Raw genomic sequence first — 14,633 nt, 5'->3', positions numbered from 1 at the left:
AAGTCCATTCAGTTGTACTAGAATCAAGTGAAGCCCCACTTTCCTCATTTTATTTATGTTAATAAACACTAATGTAGTATATAGTGGCTAGTAAATTATTAACAGAAAATGGCGATTCAAGAGCCCTTACTTTAAAATAATTAAGTACAGCTGGGTGCAGTGGTGCACACCTGTAATCCCAGCAATTTGAGAGGCTGAGGCAGGAAGATTGCAAGTTGGAGGCCAGCCTCAGCAACTTAGTGAGACCCAGTCTCCCAGTAAAAAATAAAAAGGGCTGGGGGGGTGGTCTTGGCTCATTGTAGAGTACTCCTGGGTTCAATCCCTAGTATTGAAAAAAATAATTAAGTATACACTCCTCACATAGCCAATTATAGGTACCAATTTAAATAAGAAGCAGTTTTGCAGGCTACATCAATATCTATAATCCTCTGAAACTAACATGAAAAAAAATGTTATTCTTTCCTAATATCACCTGCTAGTGAGGAGCTGCTGACCTATGGATGAAGATGAGTCCATTTGAGAATTAAGGGTGTGTGCAGAGGCTCATGGAGAGTTGTGGGGTTGGAGGGGGTGGATATACCTTATTCTCTGATCCTTGCTTCAGAGAACAGTGTTATAAGAAGAGGAGGAAATATTTAGCATAGTAACAATGACAGTAACAAGCAGCGTTTGGTAATGATTAATCATTTATCATATGTTCATCCTATTCACATGGGCCACCAGTAATTTGTTCACAGTCATGGAACTAATAACTGCTGGGACTTAACTCAGACTCAGGTCAATCTGTGGGGCTCCTATAATTTTCCACTTATTGGAAATTCCAAACTTTAAAAAACCTTCAACAGTGTCTTAGCCAGTTTCCTGTAGCTATGACAGACTACCACAGACTGAGGAATTTATAAACAATAGAGGTATATGTGAGTTCAAGTTCAAGAACATAGTGCCCCTGTGCTGCAACATAACACTGTGGAAAGGCAAGTGAGCTTGGGAGACAGAAAAAGTGGATCAAAGTTATACTTTTTATCAGAAACTCATTCCCGTGATAACTAACCAACTTCTACAGTAAGAGCATTAATTCATATGAAGGTGGAGCCCTTGTTACTTAATCACCTCTGAAAGTTCCCATGACTTAATGTTACAATGTTAAAGATTCTTTTTAATTTTTAAAACTTATTCATATGTGAACATAGAAAAGTTCTGTCTGATTCATTCTACTGTCTTTCCTATTCCCATCACCCTACCTTCCCTTCATTCCCTTTTGTCTAATCCAGTGAACTTCTATTCTCCACCCTCCATGCCCAGAGAGAACATCTGGCCTTTGGTTTTCTGGGACTGGCTTATTTCACTTAGCATTTTACCTGCAAAAGTCATTCCTTTTATGACTTAGTAATATTCCATTGTGTATATGTATCACATTTTTTTATCCATTTATCTGTTAAAGGGCACCTAGGTTGGTTCCATAGCTTAGTTATTGTGAATTGGGCTGCTATAAATGTTGATGTGGCTGTGTCACTGTAGTATGTTGATTTTAAGTCCTTTGGATATATACTGAGGAGTGGGATAACTGGGTCAAATGGTGGTTCCATTCCAAGTTTTCTGAGGAATCTCCATACTACTTTCCAGAGTGGTTGCCTCATTTTGCAGTCCCACCAGCAATGTATGAGTGTACCGTTCTCTCCACATCCTTGCCAACACTTATTATTACTTGTATTTTTATAATTAACATTCTGACTGGAGTGATATGGAATATCAGTATAGTTTTAATTTGCATTCCTCTAATTGCTATAGATGTTGAATATTTTTTCATATATTTTTTGACCGTTTGCAATTCTTCTTCAGTAAAGTGTCTATATTCAGTTCCTTTGCCCATTTATTGATTGGTTATCTATCTATCTATCTATCTATCTATCTATTTATTCATTTTTGGTGTTAAGTCTTTTGAGTTCTCTATATATCCTGGAGATTAATGTCTATCTGATGTGCAGGTGGTCAAGATTTTCTCCCATTCTGTAGGATCTATCTTCATGTTCTTGTGTGTTTCCTTTGCTTTGAAGAAACTTTTTAGTTTGATACCATCCCCTCTATTGATTCTTGATTTTACTTCTTATGCTTTAGGAGTCTTGTTGAGAAAGTCAGTTCCTAAGTGACGTCATGGAAAGTTGGGCCTACATTTTCTTCTAGTACATGTAGGTCTCCAGTCTAATGCATAGGTCCTGGATCTACGTTGAGTTTATTTTTGTCCAGGGTGAGAGATAGTGGCTAAATTTCATTCTTCTACATAAGGATTTCCAGTTTTCCCAGCACTATTTGTTGAAGAGGCTCTCTTTTCTCCAATGTGTGTTTATGGTGCCTTTGTCCAATATGAAATAACTGTATTTATGTTATCTCTGTGTCTTCTATTCTGTTCCATTGGTCTTCATGTCTGTTTTGGTGCCAATACCATGCTGTTTTTGTTACTATAGCTCTGTAATATAACTTAAGGTCTGCGTCACTTTTCTTGCTAAGGATTGCTTTAACTATTCTGGGCCTTGTACTCTTCTAAATGAATTTCATGAGTGTATTTCCAATTTCTGTGAAGAATCTTATTAGGATTTTAATAGGAATTACATTAAACCTGTATACCACTTTTGGTAGTATGGCTATTAAATTTCAACACAAGTTTTGGAGGGGACATCCAATGTAGCAGACAGTCACAGAAGTCAATCACCCTGCTGGAGCGATGGCTTCACAGTCAGCTGGGACAAGTCTCTGGGTCAGCCCCAGGCCACACTGCAGCAGCCCTTCCTTCAGTCACAGCTGGTCCCTGGAGAAGAGAGAAGGTCAGGAGGTATCAGCACAAGGTTGAAGGCGCTCCATCCAGATACTTGGGTCCACATGCTGGAGCCTGTGTGTATGTGTGTGTGTGTGTGTGTGTGTGTGTGTTCTTGGCTTTGGGTGCCGAGGGTTTGACTGGTCATATTCTTCAATGAGGCATCAGTAAAGAATTATTCTGGTCTGTGCGAGGTGGCCTTGAGCCTCCGTGTCTCTTCATTCATTCATCATTCCTATGATTCACCTTTCCTGAGTCCAATGTGTTTTGTGTATTCTTCTAAAAAAAAAAAAAAGCTCGATTCTTTTGTTCAGACATATTTAAATTTACATAAATGTTGTTTTATCTTTCATCATGCTTTCTACTAATTCACTTTTTACACAGGTGTAATTATACTACTCATAGAAAGGTGATAAAGATAATATACTCACTTTTTAATAACCTGTAGAAGCACCATTTAATCGCTTCATAAAATGCTCTCAGGGCATATGCCGGGTTAATTACACTCCTAATGCTCTACACTTAGCATTAATACAATTTTTTTTCCTAATAACACTTATAAATTACAAACTATCTTAATCAAATAGTCTTGTTAACATATCTTATGGGGCAGGTTAATTATGTCTTTCATTTGTATAGCTCCTTAGAATTTTTAAGGCACTTTCAGAAACTTTCAACAAGCTATAAATTGGGCAGAGCAGTTGTTATATTTCCCATATTATTCACAAAGAAGCTGAGATTGCAGAGACTGAAGCTCATGTCCAATATCAGCTAAGTCGGGCAATCCAAGGAGAATTATAGCTGAGGAGTACAGGGTGCTTCTTACCCAGGGGTGCTGTCCTGCCTCATCACCGTTACAACTAAGATAGTAACAGCATATTGAAATAAGAGTCTTGTTTAGTACATTTTTTTATAAAGTATATTTTTTTGTAGTTGTAGATGGACAGACTGCCTTGATTTTATTTATTTTTATGTGGTGCTAAGGATCTGACCCAGTGTGTCACACATGCTAGGCACTGAGCTCCTTATTTAGTACTTTCAAGTGTTGGAAAAACAAAAAACTGGTATCTTTCATACATGTTTGTTTCTTTGTGAGTTCTGACTGAAGAAACAGTGGGATTGCTTGGTGCACTGGTGGTACCTCGTGGAGACTTAATCCTGCTTTCAAATGTCTCTGAGGTTCACTTCTGTAACTCATCGTTTAAAATAAAGATTTAATAAAAATGCATTAAAGACAGGACTGTTTCAGAATGACAGCTCTCTAAGAGGTTTCTTAAAAATTACTGTTGTTGATGAATCTTAGACTGGCCGACCATTTGTCTCCTGAAGGCTGGGCGTGTGATAGTGACCCCTCATCAAGAGTGTCGTCCATGAAGCCACATTAGGTAGGAGGCCAGGTGGTCTCACGAGCGTTGTAGCCCCTCCAGCCTTCTGATTGTTAAATCTGGCCAATGTGAATGTGAAGAGCAAACCAAAGTGTTAGGGGACAGACAGAGGAGGATGGTGGGAACAGGAGGTCAAGGGGATGATTCTGTAAAGTGGGCCACCGTGCAGACCCTCACGTGCTTTCTTTCCCAAGAAGCAATTGACCTGCAGCCCTGCCTGGCCTACGTGGACAGGACACGTCACATTCCTCAGCAAACTCCCTGTTATCTGCAGGAGAAACGCAGACCTAAATTGATGTTGATAAGAGGAATCCAAGTTACCCTGAAGGGAAGAATTCTGTGGCCATAACCTGAAACTGGAAGATAAGGATAGTCCCTCCTAACCATAAAATCTGTAAGAACATGTGGTTAAGAATCCAATTAGAACTGGTCGGTATAGGCCAAGGTGACCTAGATTTGTCCTGGCTGTTGGTACTTTCAAATCTGAAGTCATTTTGCTGTCAGTCAAAAGTCAAGAGGTGGGTCTGGGTGGGACTTTCTGGAAACTTCTCTGGGATCTCTAATAAAACCAGAGTACAGGAGAGACACACTATCCCTCTCCACTCCGAGAGGACATATTCTCTCCCTTCAGAGTGTCCCCTTCCGCTTTCCTGTCCCTTCAATAAACTCATTCCTGTTACTCTGAGTGACGTGTCTGAAATCCTTCTGACTTGATTGCAAGAATCAGGGTTTGAAGGGGGTCTTTTTTACCGTCTCAGTTTCTCAGAAGTCCCCCCCAAACTGTAACACATACACACGAGTGGCGGGGAATTCTGTGGAGAGAATAGTCTATAATCTGACAAATCCTTTACATACATTCATGGGTTTAGTCATTTCCACGATTTTCAGGTAGACATTATTTTTTCACTTTCAAAAGAAATTATGGTGCCTTCCATCACGGTCAGGTGCCCGAGCAAGGACAGAAGAGAATTTGAAGGACTGTGGATTCTAAAAGTCATTTGCCAACCGTCCCCTCTCAGCGGTGCTGCGTCTCTTATTTGTCTCTAAATGAAGATTTAAGGCTCCGGAGAGTTGCTGAGGGCTGTACATTTCCACAGAGAATGCCTGGCCCTCTGCTTCTAGAACCTTTGTTTTCAATGAAACAAAACCAGGCAGGAAGAGCTCTTTATTCTTTATGTCGAACGTGCCTCTGTTTTTGCTTGCCTATAAATTCATGTCTCTTATGGAAACTCTCAAGGCAAATTTGGAATTTAATGAATAAAAGACTACCTTACATTTTTAAAGACACAGTATTTTATTGTAAAATAGAAGGTGATTTTGAGAATGAGCCCTAAATGTTACAGGAATGAAATACTCGTATAGATCATCCCTCTCTTTTTAATTTCTGCATCTTTAAAGAACGGCTTTGTTTGGTGGGTATCTTAAGGAACTGGTTATAATTTTTAAAAGATATGAATAATATGACTTAACACTAGCATTGAAATTGACCGCCCTCACTAAGGCTGTTCTGTAGTTCAATTTCCATTTATTTATACCAAGGGAAGCCCACAGGTGGTCTGGGACTTTGCAGATAGATGATTCTAATTCCATTTGTATTGTTAAGCTGGCAAGTTCTTTAACAAAGCAAAATAATTGGGCAGATAACATCCTTTGAAAAACATGGTTTTAGGTGTAGATGGACATAATACCTTTATTTATTTATTTTTATGTGGTGCTGAGGATCAAACCGAGCACCTCACATGTGCTAGGCAAGTGCTCTACCACTGAGCCCCAGCCCCAGCCCAGATAACGTCCCTGACAGCTGGTTGAAGTAATGGGCCAGCTCCAAACATTGAGTGTAACTGCATGCCCCAGGCATGTTAGGAAAAAGCTATTCTACTGTTAGAGTCTCGGCAAGCAGACATTTTACTCCTTAATTTCATGATTATTAAGTGAAAGGGTCTCTCTGTCTGAATTTCTCTCTAATGTAGCTTTAGATGCAGCTAAAAAGTTTGATTAAAACCTTTATTCATTAGGAAGCGGATTCTTCATGAATCCCTCATCTCCACCCACCCCTGCACTTTTGCATATAAAACCCACATGCTATGTTTGAACACCCTAGTAAAGGGAGTTATATGCAGCAGAAGATCGTATAAGAAATGAAAATATTAATTTTTCTAAGTTTTTACTTCCATCTGAGTGGTTATCAGCACTGTTCTTACCTTATTGATTGAACCGGTCATTGGTAAGTGACCTCAAATAAATGTGTATGTGCAGGAACATCAGTCTTCCCCTTGTTCCTGCACATTTTTATTAGTTTTGATTTTTGATTAACGTGTCCTAATTGTGCATGGTAGTGATCCGACCTCCTTCGCCTGCCCTCCCCCACACACAGCTGGAAACGAGACAAAGAGTATTTTATATAACCTTCTTTGCTCTCACTGTGGTCCTTCATGATGATATTCACGTGGTGACACTAGGCAAAAGCACTGTCCCTTGCCCTGGGTAGATAAGGTTGTGTGTGGGGGGGAGTTCCCTGGATACCCCCAGAACTCTGGCCATAGGAAATCTGGGTTTGGAGGTACAATAGGAAGGAAGACCTGCACTGATGACAGCCAGGTGCCATGGGATGAATCTGCCACTGAAGTAAAACTCCTAGGATGTGAGCCCCCCCCACCCTAGGTGGTAGCCACTGACCTCCAGCTGGTCTCCTGTCTGAAACCTATGGGGGTGGGGCTAGATCCATGCTAGGTCTGCCCCCCCCCACGTCCCATTCACGTCCATTCTTCTGTAGCATTGGACGCTCATCACCCAGGTGTTTTATCACCTGGGTGATGTGGTTGATGGGAGCATCTTTATTTCCTGGAGGTTAGAGGAGGAGATAAAAAATTCAGAAAAGCAAATCTGATGGAAGCTACTGTGTTTGTGGACATGTTAAAGGTGCTGATGAAATTTCCACTGCCGGTAAATAAAGAAAACTTGGACAATGGTGGCTGATGGAGAGACCCAGGAGAGGGCGACACCTCTGGGCTAGACATTAGCAGACATTCTCGAAAGAAGGCTTTCCCGCAGCAACAGGGCGCACGTGCTCTGCCGTCCTCGGAGCAGAGGCCAAGGGAATGTGGTGCTCTGCCCTGACCTGGATCTTTCTCTGATTTCTCGCAGGGATTTTCAGGAAACACAAATGCGGACAGTGTGGTGCACTACCGGCTCCAGCCCCCCTTCGAAGCCAGGTTCCTGCGCTTCCTGCCTTTAGCCTGGAACCCCAAGGGCAGGATTGGGATGCGGGTCGAGGTGTATGGGTGTGCATACAGTAAGTAGCCTTGGTTACTGGAAGAAATCCACACCTGCATGAGATGCCGCAAAAGCCAGACTGCCAACTGAACTTGACTTCTGGTTTTTAAATAGCTGTGCAGCCAAACTGATTTTTTTTTATTTTTTAAATCTTGTGTCTATCTTCCCATGACAGAGTGGACTTTAGTTTTTACTTTTTATAGTTGCATTTAACCACGATGTATTAATATTTAGATTTCCAGAGTTTAACAGAGTACTTACTATGTAATAGCCACTGAATAAAGCCAATAAAGTTCCAACCAGGGGCAGATGATGCTGCTCTTCTGGTGTGGACACTCAGTATAGGAATGCAGGGGGGATGGGGGCTCCAGTTTCTTAGGCACAGCGCCTGCTCAGTGGTGTCTCAGTTCTGACTCTGCCTCTCTCTGTTGACGTCCCTGGGAAACCTCTGTACAGCGCACTGAGGCTTCACTTTTTCTTCCTTGGTGGGGATACATGTATATGCATCGTGTCAGCCTCTTTTTTCTCATCTATTATGTCATTATGTCAGCCTCTTTTTCTCATCTATTACTATAATCAAAGTCAAAAGACTCGCCTGCAATTCCACCTCCTTGGGAGCTGACACAGGAAGGTCACAGGTTCAAGGTCAGCCTGTCTCAAAATAGAAAATTAAAAAGGGTTGGGAATGCAGCTTAAGGGCAGAGCGCTTGTCTAGCATGTGCGAGACCAAAGTAAAAAGAATGGAGGTGATGTGAGTATGTAACACAGACGTGAAAAGCAAACCATGGAATTGTGTGGCAGGAGTTTATCATCTAGCCGTTATTGGATAATCCAGGATATACTTGTTCTATTTCTTTATATCATCATAGATTATTGTCAGAATGGGACAATAATAAAAAATAATTCCTGTGTTGACCTGGAGAACATGCAAAGAATAGACTGGATGGAAATATCTTTGGCATCTCAGGTTTGGTCAGGTTGGACCCCCGTGTGATACCGTTTGCACACAAACACCCGCCTCCATTCTTTGCTAATCCTGGCTTTGACCTTGCAGAATGTTAATTTTCTAAAACATAATAATAATCTACCACCCATGAAGTATTTAAAGTCATGAATGCTATTATTCACATTCTGTTACTCAACCCCTGTGCAAGCCAATTAATTTCCTAACTCTGTAATCTAATGTTTACATTTCTATGGGACATTAAGTATAATGGTGTTGTTTTGCCATCCGACTTTCTTTTCTTCCCCTCCCATTGGTCATTTTCTTTCATCACTGTATTCTCTTGAACCCAGCTGAGTTCACTGTTGCAATGGCTACAGTGTCTGATACTTGGAATTTCTCTTTGATGCTCTGAAATTAGCTTGTCCTCCCATCACTCTGAAACAACTTCAGGTTTACTGACTTCAAAGCAGAATACGCTCTTTGATGGGGATTTGCCATTAGCTTGATGTTCCTTCATGAGGAGATGCTACTGCAGCTCCTCAGAGTAATATTGGAAAGATCAAAGCTCCGTGACCAGTCCCAAGAAGCACAGTGCGCCGCGCAGATCTTGTGGAATCTCTCGGCACCATTAACTTCTGTAGACTTGGGCTGTTGGGTAAGAGTGACTGGGGAAACAAGATGCAGATGGATAAGATCTCACCACTACTGAGTAACTCAAAATATGTCCTCCAGAAGGTGAATCTCTACAATGTCCTTTTTGTCTTAGAGGAATTATTTTTCAGATGTATTGATTTTGTTTATGCTGTTGACACTTTATGTTAATAAGGGTGGTACGTTTCAGTATTTTCATTTGTATGTCCACTGCCCTGTTTTGATTCAAGAATTTTATTATGGGATATGACGTTGCTTTAAGGCAGTGTCCTTTCCCAGTTACACTCTATTTATAGCAAAATGCTCACTATCACTATAAATTTTCATGGATTCTGATTAGCATGTGCAGTTTCTCTATCTCTGCCGCTTTTCCAGATTCTAGGGATTGGACCCAGACACCCACGTGTGCTAGACAAGGGCTGTACCACACGTTGAGCTATCTGAATGGGACATAGATTTTACCAAATTCCTCCCAGACAGGTGAATACTGTCTGTAACAGTAAGTTCTTAGTCTTACAGGAATTAATCTTTGAGAGCCTCTGAATGCATCTGTCTTTGGCTCTTTTCCAATATTCCTTTCGGGGAAGCGCAGTGATGATGTAATTGTACCAATCATCTTCGAGTGTCATTTCTACACTCTCTCTCGCCTCTAAAATGAATTGATAGACATACTTCCCAGTAAGATTTAGGTCACCAGCGACTGAAATGAGTCAGGCTCAGGAAGAGGCTGGCTGGCAGAGAAGGAGGCAGCTTAGGTGTGGGATGGTTGTAAATATCTCTCTCCTTGCCGGGTGGGATCCAACCATGAGACTTGAAAATTGAAGATTTCTTGCATCCTTCAGAAATGAAATTCGTTATCATTTTAAGCTGCTGGCTTTCCTGTAAGTCCTCTGTGTGCTGTTGAAAACTAATTTCCACCTTTTTTTTTTTTCTCTCTGCCCAGAGCTCTAGAAATCATAAGCACTAATCCACTGTGGGCCTTCTGTGTGCTAAACACTGTTGTGAAACTCCACGGATGTTAACGCGTCGGATTCTCACAACAGTCTTGTGAGGGAGGCCTGTTTTCAGTCTCATGTCACAGATGAGGAAACTGAGCTCAGAGAAGTTGTGTAACCTGTATAGGATGGAACTAAGATTCACGCTTTCACTCCTTTGTTCTTCCTCTGAACTACTACTCTATATTATGAAATGTCCCAAAAAGGGAAAGAAAAGAGCTGGTAATGGGACTAGAACAGAGTCTTAATACATAAGACAAATTAACCTCCATACTGGAAAATATAGCTCTATCTAATGGTGGTGTATCTGTGTTGTTAATAACCACAGAAATCCAGTAATCAAAACTATAATCTCAATTGGTAAGTTGAATAATTATAAACCAAGTTCATATCAAATTGGACAAGCACTTCCTCTTTTAAGCCAAGAACTAAGTTGTCTCCATTCATTTTGGATGGCAGAAAAATTTGAAGAAGTTTGGTTTTCTAATTTTCCAGTATCCCTCTGCATTTCCTATTCATATCATTGAATTTTGTACCAATAAATTTTTCTCTTAAAGGTCATTATGAAAGTTTATAATAAATGTGATACTGAATTTTTATTATTTTTTGTTTTTGTTCAAATATATATTATAGAGGTTTACTTGTATTGATTAGGGCTATAAAATATTTATTTGCTCTTACAAGAGTCTTAAATTGCTAAAAATATGGCAGATGGGGAAAAGGTTGACTTTTAGACTACCTGTAAGCACCAAGTCCTGAAAGGCTTGCTGCTCCCATGGGCGGATCACTCCTGAGAAAGACCTTGTGGAGATCTCCCTCACCAGCACCCAATTTTCAAAAATTAAAATTGCTGCTTAATTTTTGAGCTAAAGGTTCTCTATCCCAAACATGAGCTTTTATTTAGTTTCATTTTTTTTCATGTATTGACTTCACGAGTCAGAGTTGACTATTTTTTGTAACTTGGATTTTTAAAAATCATATTAACTTATTTCATTCAAAAGTCCCCATACTGAGTTAAAAGCACGTGGTTAAATTTCTAGATTGAAGCAGCGCAGTCACATTTGACAGAAAGTCAAGGCATTACCTCGTGAACTAGAGTTTTAAGGTCATCACCTTGAAACTAGTCTTGAAACAAGTCTTCTTACACTTATGCTCTTCCATTTGCCTGAGAGAAACATTTCAGGAAATCTCCTTTGTGTTTCTTAGAAGATCAATTCTGCTGTGGACTAGAGTAGTCACAGTGAGAATGAGGAAAAGCAAAACTCAAAACCTGATCGAAATCACCCAGGCAGGACCTCTTCAGGAGCAGAACACTGTGTTAAACAACTGCAAAATATAAAAGCCCAGATATTAGCGTTATCTTTGAGCAACACATAAAGACACAGTCACAGCAGAAGTGACGGGAACAGCGAAATGTGTGAAGTCTTTGCTGTCTTTCCAAAGCCTTCCTTGGTTAATTGCCATCTCCTAACTGTACGTGGCTTCATTTGGATTTGACAGTTTTGCTTTTAATTGTGCACATAAAATTAGTTCTATAACAAGGAATAATTGGTTTACATATATTTTGCACAGAATGTAGTATAATATAGTATAAAGTAGCACTTAATACAATAATTTCTCTTACATACATTAACCCCATGTGAGAAAATCAGACTTGTAAACTTTCAAATATTTAGCTGCACAAAATGGATGATTTTTTGAGGCCCATTTTTTATATATATTTTTGCATAACCTAAAGAAAAGGGATAACCACACAAAAGACTTGCAGAAATATTTTTGTGAAATTAAATACGATAAACAATCTATCTCAGCTTGAATGATTGGGCTGATTGGCTTCTGATGGCTTCACATGTTTTGTGCACCTCTGTTTATTAGATACATATATTTTTCTGAAGATAACTGCCTTCTTTTTCTTCCTTCTACTTTTGAAAAAACACAAGAGATTTTTCTGGGTAATGTTAAATTTTTTTGTATGTCTGTTGTTCCATCTTCAGTTGATTTTGACAGATGTTCTTTTGTATTATAGATAAGACACACTTGTTTTTTGATGAACTGAATGAACATGACCTTTATAGTTGAAATTGTAAGGCCCCGTTAGAAAGCTGAGAAGAAACGGCAGAATTGTAGTTCTGACAGGCTTCTCCGGAAGGCCCAAAATAGTGTTATTGAAGTCATGCTCTCTCAACAAAGCATCGAAATAAAAAATGTATGCCTTTATTAGTTAAGGTCCTCCAGAGAAACAGAACCAGCTGTGTGTGTGTGTGCGTGTGTGTCTTTTACAAACAAACAAAATCTTCACTAATGTGTGTACATGTATAAGAATCAAGAGAAGTCAAAGTTACTGGGAATGAATAAATCATTTAAATTGGGTGACACTGATTCTTAACAGAAGAACGATCTTAAAACAGACAATTCAGTTAGTAGAAATACAACATATTTCCTGATTTTTAAAAATCAAATAGAATGAGAAGAAATAAACCAGTATGAAGACAGAAGTCAATGAGAATATATTAATAAATGTGTTTTTCAGTGATCAATTTGGAAAATGAAAAAGCCTACCAGTGAGTATTAGGTATATCAACTTGTGACACCCATCAAGAATACATTGTTATCAGTGTTTTCCTCAATGAGCAACTAGAAATGTAACCTGTGTGTTTGTGTATATTGAGGTGTATTGGCCTGTCCATTTTCAGGTGCAATGTACAATGTATTACTGTTAGAATTACTTTGTCATATCCTCTTTCTCAGGATCTCAGGTGGTTTATTTTGATGGACTAGGAGCCCTGCTATACAGATTGGATAAAAAGCCCATAAGACCGATAAGAGATGTTATTTCTTTGAAATTTAAAACCATGCAGAACAATGGGATTCTACTCCACAGAGAAGGACAACATGGAAATCACGTATCTCTGCAATTAATTAAGGGAAAACTTGTCTTTTCTCTTAATTCAGGTAAAAGGCATTTGTACTTTCATGCCAACGATTAAAATAAAAATATGGCTAGTTGGAAATACGTCCACTGGTACTTCATCTTTTCACAGTTAAGGAAAGAGACCATATAATTTATCAGTGAAACCAAACACCTTTGAGAGTTCAGACGCATTACTGATAGTTACCCTGGGATAATGAGTGCAAAGTGGAATTGTCATGGGAAAGTGCGAATGAGAACTGAGGGACACTGCTAGCAAATGCATCCAGCCTGTACATATCTCCAGTAGGATTTATGCAAACAGCACCTATTTTGACAACTGAGTAAGAAGGCCATTATAAATGCATTATACATATATCACATATTGTCATTATACATAATCATACAGATAAGAATAGGCTGTTGTGAAATTATGAGCTGGTGCCGATAGTGATGTTCTAGCAAAGAAAATACTTGCAAGGTAAATGAGGATGTCATGAAAAGTAATAAAAAACAAATCACTAAAAAAAAAGCAATTTCAACAAAGTGTAAAAATGAATACAAAGGAAATCACAAAAGATGTCAAGATATCATTGTTTTCAGATGAAGAGCAAGTTGGATGATAGCTACGTGGGATGGAAGGGTGGACATAAGTTGTAGTGGTGATGCAGCAAAGGAAATCCACGTTTTTTAACAGAACCACCTCAGCCTGCTGTGCTTTCTCCTTTCAGGCAATGCCAACCTGCAGCCCGCTGGTGCCCACGTGAACCTCACCCTGGGCAGCCTGCTGGATGACCAGCACTGGCACTCCGTCCTCATCGAGGTCCTCGGCACTCATGTCAACTTCACGTTGGACAAACACACTCGTCAATTCCATGCAAGAGGAGAATCCAGTTACCTGGATCTTAACTTTGAGGTTATCATAAATTGCATAATTTTAAAAAAAATTCGTAGTTGTAGATGGATAGAATCCCTTTATTTTATTTGTTTATTTTTATGTGGTGCTGAGGATCGAACCCATATGTGAGGTGCACGCTCAACCACGGAGCCACAACCCCAGCCCTATAAACAGTTTCTTAACTTCTTTGAGGACATAACATCTTTTGCAATACATCGCCAGTATGTATCTAACTTTTCAATAACATCTATTCTGCCAGTTCTTCAAGGACAGCTTTGAGCTACTTTTGAGCACACGAAGAATCAGAGCAAACCAGGAAAGCTGTGATGAGTGTCTGATACCCATGGTTTGGGCACGTAATATCTACAGAGACCCCGGTCTATACCAGATCATCCATGGTTTTATTACCTTAACTGTGTAATAACAAAAGATAGGACCCAGTGTAGAGGTTGGCACTTTATGGGCCCAAATCTGGTCTTATTTTAAAAGAGTCATTTTGTCGTTTTAAAAAGTTTCATTGGAACACATGTCCATTTCCAAAATGCGTTGTCTGTGGCTGCTTCGGTGCTAAAACTACACTATGGAGTGGTGCAGAAGGGACCAAGTGACCCACAGAGCAAAAAATATTCACCACGTGGCCTTTCACAGAGGAAGTTTGTCCACCTTTTTCTTTAAGTTAATGCACAAAGTCTGGTGCTAGAAATAACACCATCAAAAAGTGCCACCTAGAACAGGGGGCCCCATTTGAAACGAACAAACGTGGAAATA

The 14,633-nt window shown here is 39.7% G+C and overlaps 1 protein-coding gene across 1 annotated transcript in view; it reads left to right on the top strand.

Annotated features, from left to right (window-relative positions):
• Positions 1-14,633, top strand: part of LOC143382624 (contactin-associated protein-like 3) — a 152,805-nt gene that overhangs the window by 54,501 nt on the left and 83,671 nt on the right. Inside the window, exons 2-4 of the mRNA XM_076836864.2 lie at positions 7,339-7,486; positions 12,808-13,011; positions 13,699-13,883. Coding sequence (XP_076692979.2) covers positions 7,339-7,486; positions 12,808-13,011; positions 13,699-13,883 — 537 coding nt within the window. The remainder of the gene's footprint in view (positions 1-7,338; positions 7,487-12,807; positions 13,012-13,698; positions 13,884-14,633) is intronic.

The sequence above is a fragment of the Callospermophilus lateralis genome, chromosome 17 (genome assembly GCF_048772815.1).
Source record: "Callospermophilus lateralis isolate mCalLat2 chromosome 17, mCalLat2.hap1, whole genome shotgun sequence".
Lineage (NCBI taxonomy): Eukaryota > Metazoa > Chordata > Mammalia > Rodentia > Sciuridae > Callospermophilus > Callospermophilus lateralis.
The sequence above is the reverse complement of the archived record's forward strand: the minus strand, read 5'-3'. Positions and strand labels throughout refer to the sequence as shown.